This window comes from Manis pentadactyla, chromosome X (assembly GCF_030020395.1).
Source record: "Manis pentadactyla isolate mManPen7 chromosome X, mManPen7.hap1, whole genome shotgun sequence".
Lineage (NCBI taxonomy): Eukaryota > Metazoa > Chordata > Mammalia > Pholidota > Manidae > Manis > Manis pentadactyla.
Window position 1 is genome coordinate 48,010,384 of NC_080038.1, and position 13,851 is coordinate 48,024,234.

General features: G+C 38.4%; 1 protein-coding gene across 5 annotated transcripts in view; it reads right to left on the bottom strand.

The window, feature by feature from the left end:
* Positions 1 to 13,851, bottom strand: part of PHF8 (PHD finger protein 8) — a 177,439-nt gene that overhangs the window by 55,860 nt on the left and 107,728 nt on the right. For all 5 annotated transcript variants that reach the window (XM_036930848.2, XM_057495987.1, XM_057495986.1 and 2 more), the window contains 4 exons: positions 5,692 to 5,870; positions 5,312 to 5,397; positions 4,669 to 4,802; positions 3,781 to 4,097 (listed from right to left, as the gene is read on the bottom strand). In XM_036930848.2, the coding sequence (XP_036786743.2) occupies positions 3,781 to 4,097; positions 4,669 to 4,802; positions 5,312 to 5,397; positions 5,692 to 5,870 (716 nt within the window). The remainder of the gene's footprint in view (positions 1 to 3,780; positions 4,098 to 4,668; positions 4,803 to 5,311; positions 5,398 to 5,691; positions 5,871 to 13,851) is intronic.

Consider the following 13,851-nt stretch of genomic DNA (forward strand, 5'->3'; position numbering starts at 1 on the left):
CACAGAAACAACCACCCAAATGTCTGTATCATCATTATTCATGACAGCCAAAAGGTGGAATTCATCCAAATTCCCAAGCACACGAATGGAGAAACAAATGTGGTATATCCATACAATGGAATACTATTCTGCCATAAAAAGGAACAAAACACTAACATGCTACAACTTGGGTGAACCTTGAAAACATTATGTTAAAAGAAAGAAGCCAGACATTAAAGGTCACAAATTATATGACTACTTTTATATGAAATATCCATAATAGGCAAATGCATACAGACAGAAAGCAGGTTAGTGGTTACCAGTGGATGAAGGGAAGGCAGTATGGGAACAATTAATGGATATGGGGTATTTTTCTGGGGTGATTAAAATGTCTTGGAAACAAAGACAGGTGATGTTTGCACAACACTGTGAATACAATAAAAGTCACTGAATTGTACACTTTAAAATGGTTAATTATGTTATGTGAATTTCAGCTCAACAAAATATAAAGGTATCAATTCTCCCCAAACTGATCTATAGATTTAACACAACTCCAATCAAAATCCCAGCAGAAATTTTTGTGGATTCAGACAAACTGTTTCTAAAATTACATGGAAAGGCAAAATTGAAGAAATCATAGTACTTGTTTTTAAGACTTACTATAAAGCTACAATAATCAAGACAGGGAGGTACTGGTAAAGGGAGAGATATATAAATCAATGGAAAAGAAAAAACAATTCAGAAACAGACTCACACAAATATAGCCATTTGATTTTTGACAAAGATGCAAAAGCAAATCAATGGAAAGATAGTCTTTTCAAGAAATGATGTTAGAACAATCAGACATCAATACGGGGAAAAAAAGAGGGGTGATCTCAACGTGAACATCACACCTTACACAAAAATTTCATCAAAATGGATTATGTACAAAAATATAAAACCTAAAACCATAAAATTTTGGATGAAAAAAGAGGAAAATATCATTGTGTCCTGAGTTTACATGGAGAGCTGTTAAATGAGACACCAAGGATGGATGAGAGAGCAGATGAAGAAGTTTTGAAGACACTTCTCTCTGTTTCCAAAGAAAAAAGATGGAAGACTAGGCTGTGCATCTGATTTAATTTGCTGAATCTGGTATCCATCTTAAGAAAATGCCCTACATTTGGAAAGAAGAAGCCTGAGACCAGGGATTAAGGCTACAAAGGATCCTATGATGCTGGGTGCAAATGCAGTGGGCTCTTACTGGGCAAGGACTATTAGGACTGTAATTATCTGGGTCAGTGTCTTGGCGTCAGAGCTATAGAGATTTGAGGGAAGTGCCCCTAATTCTCTTTTTTCTCCTAAGTCCTATTATTTTTGTGTACAAATTTTCAGTACATGAAGTTTTTTAGGAATGTGTACATCCCATTATAGTAGAAAGGCATCTGATGAAAGATGTCAGTCTCTATAAATTAATCTACAAATGTAATGAGATCCTAATAAGATTTTTCATGAAATTTGACACGCTGATTCTAAAATCCACCTGGAATAGAAAAATCTCAGTAATGGCCCAGAAATTCTGGAAAAATAAGAACAAGTAGGCTGGTAGCTTGTTGTTAAATTACCTTCCTAATGTTGCTAGGCAAAGCAAGGAGGGGGAAGCAGAGGCTGAGTGAGCTGTTTATTCTGAGGGGACTAGTTCAACTAGGTCTGGATGTCTTGGCTGTAGATTGATGTGACTGTTGGAGGTAGGGTGGGAGACCAGCGGAACCTGGCATACCCCTAAAACTAGTCACACAGCTCAGCCCAGAAATGAGGCTTGTTGAGCATCTGTGCTCTCCTCAGGTCCAAAGCCAACTTCTGCGGAGAGGATTTGCCTTACCAGACACAAGCCTTACAGAACTAACCTATTATAGAATAAAACTTGTGCTACTGCCCCAGGAATGGGCAAAACTGATTTCATGGAACAGAATAATATTAATAATATCTAACACACAGCACCTACCATGTGCTGGGCAATGTTTTAAGTACTTTATGCATATTAATTAATTTCATCCTCACAACAATCTATGAGGTAGGTACTATTATCACAAAGAGGCACAGAGAGATTCACTAGCTTCCCAAGGTCACATAACTATTAAGGGACAGAACTGGGAATAGAGTAGAAAAACAAATCTGCATATATATGAGAATTTAGTTTATAACAAAAGTGGAACATCAAATCAGGAGGATGATGAACTACTCAATAAATGGTGTTAGGGCAAGTGACTATCCATATGGAAAATAATAAAGTTAGATTCTTACCTCCCCTAATCCACAAAACTCAATTCCAGAAAAAGAGCTAAAATTTTTACTTGTATACATGCTTTAAGTAAAAATATAAGAAAGTTTTCTTATAATAGACAAAAAATACAAAAACACTGACAAAGATGACTATGGAAAAATTGACATCTTCTATATGCCAAAAGACACCATAAATAAAATTAAAATAAAAGCACCAGACTAAAAGAAAATATTTTTCAACATCTCCAGAATATACAAAAACACTCCAACCAATCTAGAATGTATAATGAACTCCTATAAAACATTAAGAAAAACAAGCATCCTAATAGAAAAATGGGTTAAAGACTAAATAAATAATTCCCAGAAAACCAATAAAAAAGAGCAAACAAACAAAGAAAGACACCATTTTCTGCCATAGGATTGGAAAAAATTTAAAAGGCTCATAACATCCACTATTGGCAAGGCTATGGGGAAACAGGCATTTCTCATACACTATTCATAACACCAGCCCTTTTGGAGAGGAATTTGGCACTGTTAACATTGATTTTGTACATACCCTGCAACCCAGCAGGGCTAGCTACCCTAGAGAAATGTTAATTGGTACTTGGGCACAAAGGGTTATTTATAAGAGTTTTCATTGCAGCATTTTTAGTAACACTAAAACATCAGAAACAACCTAAATGTTAATCAGTAGGAAATGGCCAAACATATGATCTATGTGAGAGACTACTCTGCAGCAGGTAGATCTTAGTGTATTGAGGAAGTAGACCTCTACATAGTGATGTTCAAAGATATCCAAGCAAGTGGTAGAACCACACACACTATAAACAAAACTGTACCTGTATTTATGTCTGCATATAGGTGTAAACACAAGAAAATGAAAGGTATACATCAAACTGATAACAAAGTCTACCTTTGGGTAACCTTCCACAGAGGAGAAATGTCAAAGGGAATTTTTGCTTCTTTTATCTTGCTCTAATTTTGGTCTATTAGCATTATTTTTTTAAAAAATAATATTAAAAACCCACATTAAAGTCAGATAGACTATACAAAAAAGTGCTCTATATATTGTAGTACTCAATAAATCTTAAGTTAAAAAAAGGTGTCATTTCTTAAATGTAGAAAGCCCACTGAAACATCATCATACACCTTTGTAAGGGATGAACTGAACAACACAGAACACAAATGACACAGGTAATGAAGTAAAAGAGGCAAGAGGGAAAAAAAGTTAACCAGCACTAAAGGTTGGACCATGCTAAAAATGGATGATAGGTAATTATAATGGCTACCATTTTTGAGGGCCTTCCATGAGCAAAACACAGTGCCAGATGCTCAACACAAGCATCATCTCTAATTCTTTCATCAAACTGTGAGATATCCCCATTTTACAGATTAAGAAAATATGGCTCAGAGAAACCAAGTATCAGGTGTAAGGCCTGGCCTTTGCTCATTACCGGCTGTCCAGGATAGGGACCGGGATTGAGACTGGAGCTGGGTAGAGCCCTGCTGGCCTGGACCCAATTACTCAGCTGCACTTACTATACTCTGCATCCTTGAAGCACGCTCCCAAGCTGTCCTGTTCATCCAGACTGGCGTTCTCTTCCTCCTCTTCACTCTCTGTTCTCCAATATGCCGGCCGCTTGATGGGCCGCTTCCCTGGGGTGCGCTGGGAAGAAGCAGGACTGCTAGACACTGTGCCCAGCCCACTGCTGGAGCTCCCACTGCTTCGATCCTGTGCTCCGGTCCACCAGGCCTGCAGGCTAGAGGTAGCCGGTGAGGACAATGAGGACTGCAGGTTGGCCATACACAGCATGCCCTGGATGGCCTCCTGAGTGCTGGGAGAGGCAGGGGCCTCGCTGCAAGGAACAGATGAGAAATGTAGGGGAATTTCCCAAGTTGTCAGTGGAAATCAGTCATCAGAATAGTCAGGGAGGAGGGACAACAGTTGCGGAGGTCAGGGAGGGAGGAAGGAAGAGAGAACCATCCCAGGTGAAAAATTGGAAATCAAACTAAAGGATTATGATAGTATTATCTTTTCATGAAAGGCCAATCCTTCTTGCTTCAAGTCTCAAGGCAGCAGGAAAGATGGCAACAAGAGGGAAGCACCTACCTCCCTGTTCATCCATGCTGCATTCTTTCCTTTTTTTTTAATAAGGCCCAGCAAAGGCCCAGTTCTTCCATGCCTCTTCCAACTCCCAAAGAACCCAAAACTGATTCCCCTTGAAGGCTATACATCTTCTTTCTGTCAGATCTTAAGTTCCTCAGAAAAGATTTCATGTCTACTTTATTCTTGTAGCCCAAATGGCCTGGCTAATTCTTTGCCCCCTGACAAATGGCTTTATAAATATCTGCTGACATTTGGGTGGGGGTGGGGGTGGGGGTACTGTCTGATTATCTTGGAAAGGGGAGATGAAAGCTAATACTTACGTGAGAGCTGCATAGTCAGGTCCCCCCACCTGCCTGCTGGCCTTGAGCAGATCAAGAATTCCACCAGCTCCACTCCCATTCCCAAGCTTGCCTTCAACCTCTTCTATCATGTCCTCATCTGTTGTATAGTCCTCCTGTTAGGAAAGAGGATATCACCTCAACTGCCCAGGGTTGGTATGGTAAGGCCCCAGTACAGGGTTGACAGGCTCACTCCTGATACTAATATCTTCTGACCACCAAGTACAGACCACGTTCTAAACAGAATATTCATTCTTTCATCTTAATCTCTACAGCATGTTTGTGAGGTAGGTATTAAAACTCCCATTTTACAGATAAGGAAACCAAGGCTCAATGAAGTTAAATAATTTGTGCAATGTCACAGTCACATTCCAAATCAGATACCCTTTCTGCTATATCACACTGCCTTTTATTCTACTCTATATTAAAGGACTTTTTAAATATTTCAACTAAATTATAATCTTCAATTTACATGCTCAGCAGCATTTAGCACACAATTTTTCCCTTAATATATATTTTAGTAACTGAATGCACAGGGTATTTTTTCCCCCAACTGGAATGACAATCTGTCTTCTTTCTCTGTAACCTGAATGTACAGAAGACTGGATACAGGACAGGCTCCTACCTCAATGTCAAACTCAACTTCTCCTGGTTCACGAACTCGGTTGGGGTCAGAGCAAGGCTTCGCACGGGGCAACTTTCGGGGAAATTCTAGAAAACAACAGAATGCACTTATCATGGAGCTAAGATTAGCATGTGAGCCAAACACCCAAGGGAAAGAAAATAAAACTACTATTTTCCTGAAAGTAATGACCACAGATGACTCATTTAGGGAGATTAGGAATTAGCTTATAAATGAATCTCTGGAGCAAAGGATACATAGAGGCGTAAAGAGCTGGTGAATCAATGTCAACAAGCTTAAGACTAAGGTCTTGACTCTACCAAGAGAACCAAAACAAATGCAAAATGGGAAGGGTAGGAAAGGGAAAGAAAACAGATACACACTTGGTCTTATCATCAGGGTTGCCTTCTCCTTCCCCAATCTCTCATCAATCTGCAGCTCATCATCTGAATCCAAGTCAAATCCATCCTCCAGCACCTGGTCTGCCACCTGCCTAGCCTTGTCTGCCTTTTTTGCAATCTTGGCTCGCCGAGACCTGGGTAAGTTTTTTACCCTCTTGGTACTGGAGAGAAAGAGAATGAGAACATAAAAACAGTCACACTCAATATTGATAAGATGGCACTTTTCCCAAAACTGATCTAAAGTTTCAATGCAATCCCTATCAAAATCCAGCTAGCTTTTTTGTAGAACTTAATATGCTGATAATAAAATGTATTTGGGCATACATAGGACTTGGGCATGCATGGCCAAAATGATTTTGAAAAAGATGAAGTTGGAGGACTTACACTATGCAGTTTCAAATTTTACTACTATAAAGCTACAGTAATCAAGATAGTGTGATATTAGCATGAGGAAAGATATATACATCAATGGAAGAGAGCTGTGCTTCTAGAACTAAATCCTTAAATTTCTGACCGATTGATATCCGACAAAGCTACAGAGGCAATTCAGTGGGGATTGGATGGTCTTTTCAACAAATGGTGCTGAGATAACTTGGTAGCACATGCAAAGAAATAAATGTGGACTCTTATCTCACATTATACAAAAAATTAACCCAAAATGGATCATAGATCTAAATGTAAAAGCTATAAAACATCTAGAGGAAAATATCTTCTTCATCTGGGATTAGATAAAATTCAAAATGTTTGTGCTTCGAAAGACACCATTAAGAAAATAAAAAGACAAGCCATAGACTGGGAGGAAATATCTTAAAATCATTTATCTGGGAAAGGATCTGTATCCAAGATATTTAAATAACTCTTAGAACTCAATAAGAAGACAATTAAAAAATCAGCAAAAGTTTTGAATAAACATTCCTCTAAAGATAATATACAAATGGGCAATAATCTGAGAAGATGCTCAACATCATTAGTCATTAGGGAAATGCAAACCAAACTACAACAAGATACCACTTTACATCCATCAGAATGGATGTAATCAAAAAGACACAATAACAACTATTAGCCAGTATATGGAGAAAATTGTAATTGCTGGTGGGAATGTAATATGGCACAGACACTTCGGAATAAATTTTGGCAATTTCTTAAAAAATTAAACATGACCTACAATTTTACTAAGTGAGAAATGAAAACATGTCCACACAAAAACTTGTACTCAAATGCTCACAGCACCACTATTCATAATAGCCAAAGTGGAATCCATCTAAACGACCATCAACTAGTGAATCAATAAACAAAATGTGGTATATCTGCATAATGGGATACTACTCAGCAATAAAAAGGAAGCAATTAATGATACATACTGCATCATGGATGAATCTCAAAAATATTATGCTAAGTGAAAGAAGTGAGACACAAAAGACCACATACTGTGTGCCATATATGCGAATCTATATAGAAGGTAGGTTAGTAGTTTGCTTGGGCCTGGGGAAGAGAGCGAGGACTGACTCAAAGGGGGCATGAAGGATCTTTCTGGGGTGACAGAAATGAGATAAAAGTGGATTGTGGCAATGGTTGCACATCCTTTAAATTTATTGAGTCATTTAATTGTGCATGTAAAACAGATTAATTGTATGATATATAAATCATACCTCAAAAGAGCTGTTAAAAATATAGAATGGAAGTGGAAAGAATTAAAAAATGGCTTAAATAATCCTGTTATAGATGGTAAACAACATTAAGCAGTCTAAACTGCTGAAATGACCTTATAGTTAAAAACAAAGAAGTTTTTGGTAAATCAGTATACTTGATACATTCAGCAGAGTCATTTGGTGAACTGGTTTACACTGAACTGGCTGTCACTAAACTGACCTGTTTTCTTCTTCATAGGGTTGGGGGGGAAATAAATGAACTAATGCAGAGACTGACACGTGGCAAGTGCCCAATGGTAGCTAATCATATAATTAAGTTCTACGGGCCTCAGTTTCCACATTAGTAAAATGGGGATAACAACACTTACCTCCAGGGTTGTTGTGAGGACTAAATAAAATAATATACATCAACAGTTATGATAGTCTGACACAGAGCAGGAACTCAATGAATGGTAGCCATATATCCTGATCTTTTTATTAACATCTAATTATGAAAAATGCCAAACATATACAAATATATAAAAGTGTAACAAACTCCCATGTACTTTTCATCCAGCTAAGTTTCAGCAATTATCAAAACATAGCCAATCTTGTTTCATCTACACCTCAGTCCCCACAAAACACTGGATTATTTTGAAAGCTCAGACACAGTATCATATTGTCTGTAAATATTTCTGTACCTTGATTCTCTAGGTTCACTTAAAAGCAGCTTCTGGAAGCTGCAGGAGGTAACAGACACAGCACAAAAAAGACTGGTGGAGAAGGAGAAAATAGTCCCATTGTGTCTTCAATAGCCACTACAGACCGGACACTTAGAACTCTCAATTTGCTCTTCCCCAGGAGTCTGAACATGGGTTCTGGACAAAGGCAATGCTCAAGAGTCTCTTTAATCTTACTCTTTAGTAACTAGGTTCTCAAGTCCAAAGGATAGCTCTGCTACTTTCAGAATCCGCCCTACTCCTTTTCCTGAATCACACTACTTTTTCCCTTCCCAGCCAGATGCTCACTCACCTTTGGGATCTGAATACCACCTTTTCCTAGAAAAAGGCTGTTAGAACATCTTTGTTGCTTTTGTTCCTATACTGTTCATATTCTGTACTTGGCTCTTAACTGCTGCTGTCTGTTGTTCTGAGCATACAGATGATAACTCTTACTGTCTTCCTCTGCCTCCCGAGGTGCTTCAGGGTTCCTGATGACCTACTTAGCTTCTGGACATAACCACATCATCATTACTACCACCATCACCATCATCTTTCATCTTCAACTTGATCATTTTATTTTTAAGAGCTACCAATTATTAAGCACTTACTATGTATCAGGCCTCCAAAAAGCATTTTACATACATGATCTCATTTAGTCCTTCAAAGACCCTAATGTAAGTTTCATCTATAGAACACATATAATGAGGACACTGAGGTACAGATAGGTTAATTAACCTGTCAAGGTCACACAACAAATACATGTCAGAGCTGGATTCAAACTCAGGATTGTCTGATTCCCAAGCCCATGCTTTTTTGATGCAAACAGCTTTTCATTCTTTTAGAAAATGTTCTTTTAAGAAAAGCAATACAAGCCCCTTTTACAATTCAAATGCAAATGAAGTGAAAACTTCCTCCCCTGCCTTCCTTATCCTACTTTCCAGAGATAAATAATGTTATAAGTTTGGTGTGACAAGTATAAAATACAATACAAATGTATTTATTTGTGTGAACATGTATGAGTATCTCTGGAAGGAAATTGTTGACATTGGTTGTTCATGGACAGGGGAACTGGGGAGCAGGGAGGAATGAGAGCAAAACTTTTTCACTGTGTATTCTTTCACACTTTTTGAATTTTAAATTGTATAAATTAAAATTTGAACCTTGGGAAAAAAGCTATATTAAAAATAAAGGAAGAGAGGATTAAAGATGGCGGCGTGAGAGGTGAGACAGAGGCTTCCTCCTAAAATCGCATATACTACAAAAATATAATACAACTAATCCTGGAAGAGCAACAGGAAAGAGGACTGCGCTAGACAGCATACACTTGGAGAAAAGAGCAGACCTCACGTAACAGGGGAACGTACCAAGGAAGGTACAGGAGGAAGAGAAATGGAGTGGGAGGAAGAGAAATGGAGTGTGAGGAAGAGAAATGGAGCGGGGAGGAAGTGGAGGCCTTGGACTGCTGAATACCTAACTCCGGACATCTGCTCTGGGAGCACAAACCTACATTTCATGGTGCTTTCATGATACTCTCGGGTTTGGAAAGCTAAGACAGGCAGAAGTCCTGGAGAGACTGACATTCCAGCCACTTGTAGAAAGCATGGATCCATATCTGACTGCTCTGGGACAAAAGAAAGGCAGGCAGTCTGAGAGACTTACGAACAAGGAAGCCCTTAGGAAGAAGGCTGCTAAAGGGGGAAGGATTGCACAGAGCTAACTGCTCAGGAGAAAGGACAGGTAGACAAAATTGTCCAGGTGCACTCTGCCCAGCAGGTTGGGAGCTTTCACGATTTCCAGGTGCTCAAGCTCCCTGGCTGGCTGCACAGCTCCAAGGACCCCCTCCATGATAGGCAGCCTATTGCATCTTTCTCCATGTCAGCCCCACCTGACTCACAAACCAGCAAACCCTACCCTGGCATTAGGCAAGCCAGAGGAAAGATCTGTCTACAGCAACTACAAACGCAAAGCATAGAGGCTTATACCTGTGTGCTTGGCACACTAGTTCAGGCAGTGGAGACAGGCATAGCAGCCAGGAAGCAGGAAACACCTCTTTCCTCCCCCCAGGCACCAATACCACTCCCCTGGCACCCCTGACATTGCTTCAGGGGCTGAGCAGTTCCAGAGAGTAGAGCTTCTGGACACAAGAGGGCGCCATATACAAATATGAAACACCAAAGGAACCTGGTTCAGAGTGAAATTAATATAACTCTGGAGAAACCTGACATGGACCTCATGCCTCTTCCTGAAAGGGAGCTGAAAATAAAAATTACTAACATGCTCATGGAGGTACGGAAACATATTCAACAACTCAGGAATGAATTCCGGTTGGAGATCCAATCATTGAAGAGCACAATGGAGGGTACAAAAAGCAGATTAGATACAGTGGAGGAGACAATGAATGAAATAGAAACTAGAGAAGAGGAATACAAAGAAGCTGAGGCACAGAGAGAAAAAAGGATCTCTAACAAAGAAAGAATATCGAGAGAACTGTGTGACCAGTACAAACAGAAAAATATTCGCATTATAGGGGAACCAGAAGAAGAAGAGACAGAAAAGGGGATAGAAAGTGACTTTGAGGAGGTGATTGCTGAAAATGTCCCCAATCTGGGGAAGGAGATAGTCTCTCAGGCCATGGAGATCCACAGACCTCCCAACACCAGGGAACCAAGGAAGACAACACCAAGACACATAGTAATTAAAACGGAAAAGATCAAGGATAAGGACAGACTGTTAAAAGCAGCCAGAGACAGAAATAAGATCACATACAAAGGAAAACCCATCAGGCTATCATCAGACTTCTCAGCAGAAACATTACAGGCCAGAAGGGAGTGACATGATGAATTTAATGCAATGAAGCAGAAGGGCCTACAACCAACATTACATTATCTGCCAAGATTATCATTTAAATTTGAAGGAGGGATTAAACAATTTCCAGAGAAGCAAAAGCTAAGAGAATTTAGCTCCAACAAACCATCTCTACAGTCTATTTTAGAGGGACTGCTATAGATGGAAGTGTTCCTAAGGTTCAATAGCTGTCACCAGACAGAATAAAACCACAGTAAAGAAAGTAAAGCAGCTAATTACTAAGCAAATGTAAAATTAAATAAACTATCCCCAAAGGCAATCAAGGGATAGGCAAAGAGCACAGAATATGATACCTAATAAATAAAGAATGGAGGAGGAAGAAAAAGGAGAATAAAAAGAAAAGAACCTACAGACTGTGTTTGTAATAGCATATTAAGTGAGTTAAGTTAGACTCTTACATAGTAAGGAAGTTAACCTAGAACCTTTGGTAACCATGAATCTAAAGTCTGCAATAGCAGTAAGTACATACCTATCCATAAACACCCTAAATGTAAATGGACAGAAACTATCAATCAAAAGACATAGAGTCACTGAATTGATAAAAAAACAAGACCCAACTATATGCTGCCTACAAGAGACTCACTTTAAACACAAAGACACACACAAACTAAAACAGAAGGGATGGAAAAAAGATATTTCATGCAACTAATAGAAAGAAAAAAGCAAGACTTCCAGTACTTGTATCAGACAAACCAGACATCAAAACAAAGAAAGTCACAAGAGACAAAGAAGGATATTACATAATGATAAAGGGGTGAATCCAACAAGAAGATATAACCATTATAAATATCTGTGCTCCCAACACAGGAACACCTTCATACGTGAAACAAATACTAACTAAATTAAAAGGCAAAACAGAATGCAATGCATTCATTCTAGGAGACTTCAACACTCCACTCACTCCAAAGGACAGATCAACCAGACAGAAAATAACTAAGGACACAGAGGCACTAAACAACACATTAGAACAGATGGACCTAACAGATATGTACAGAACTCTACCCCCTAAAGCAGCAGAATACACATTCTACACAAGTGCACATAGAACATTTTCAAGAATAGATCATATACAAGGCCAGAAAAAGAGCCTCAGTAATTTTAAAAAGATGGAAATTCTACCAACCAGTTTCTCAGACCACAAAGGTATGAAACTAGAAATAAACTACACAAAGAAAATGAAAATTCCCACAAACACATGGAGGCTTAACAATATGCTCCTAAATGACCAATGGACCAATGACCAAATAAAAACAGAGATCAAGCAATATATGGAGACAAATGACAACAATAACGCAACACCGCAAAATCTGTGGGATGCAGTCACGGACATGCTAAGAGGAAACTATATTGCAATAGAGGCCTACCTCAAGAAAGAAGAACAACCACATATAAGCAGTACTCACAATTAATGAAATGAGAAAAAGAAGAACAAATAAGGCAGAAAGTCAGCAGAAGGAGGAACATAATAAAGATTATAGGAGAAATAAATAAAATTGAAAAGAATAAAACAACAGAAAGAATCAATGAAAGCAAGAGCTGGTTCTTCGAGAAAATAAACAAAAGAGATAAACCCCTAGCCAGACATATGAAGAAAAAAAGACACTCTACACACATAAACAGAATTAGAAATAAGAAAGGGAAAATCACTATGGACACCACAGAAATACAAAGAATTATCAGAGGATACTATGAAAAATTATATTCTAACAAACTGGATAACCCAGAAGAAATGGACAACTTTCTAGAAAAATACAACCTTCCAAGGCTGACCCAGAAAGAAACACAAAATTTGAACAGACCAATTACCAGTGACAAAATCGAACTGGAAGTCAAAAAACTACCAAAGAAAAAAACTCCAGAACCAGATGTCTTCACCACTGAATTTTACCAAACATTTAGTGCATACCGAATACCCATAGTCCTTAAAGTTTTCCAAAGAGTAGAAGAAGACAGAATACTTCCAAACTCATACTATAAGGCAAGCATAACTCTAATACCAAAACCAGGTAAAGACATAACAAAAAAAGGAAATTACAGACCCATATCCCTGATGAACAAAGATGCAAAAATACTCAACAAATCATTAGCAAATTGAATTCAAAAATACATCAAAAAGATCATCCATCATGATAAAGTAGGATTTATTCCAGGGATGCAAGGATGGTACAACATTCGAAAACCCATCAACATTATCCACTACATCAACAAAAAGAAGGACAGAAACCACATGATCATCTCCATAGGCGCTGAAAAACCATTCAACAAAAATTCAACATCCATTCATGATAAAAACTCTCAACGAAATGGGTATACAGGGCAAGTACCTCAACATAATAAAGGCCATTTATGAAAAACCCACACCCAACATCAGACTTAACAGCGAGAAGCTGAAAACTTTTCCTTTAAGATTGGGAATAAGACAAGGACGCCTATTTTCCCAACTTGTATTCAACATAGTACTGGAGGTCCTAGCCATGGGAATCAAACAACACAAAGAAATAAAAGGTATCCCGATTGGAAAGGAAGAAGCTGAAGAGTCCCAGTTTGAGGATGACATGATATTATACATCAAAACCATAAAGAATCCAATCCAAAACAACAAAATCTAATATTGGAATTCAGCAAAGTTGGAGGATACAAAATTAACACACAGAAATTTGTGGCTTTCCTATACACTAACAATGAACTAACAGAAAGAGAAATCAGGAAAATAATTCCATTCACAATTGCATCAAAAAAAATAAAATACTTAGGAATAAACCTAACCAAGGAAGTGAAACTCAATACCCTGAAAACTACAAGGCACTCATGAGAGAAATTAAAGAGGACACTAACAAATGGAAACTCATCCCATGCTCTTGGCTAGGAAGAATTAATATTGTCAAAATAGCCATCCCACCTAAAGTATTTACAGATTCAATGCAACA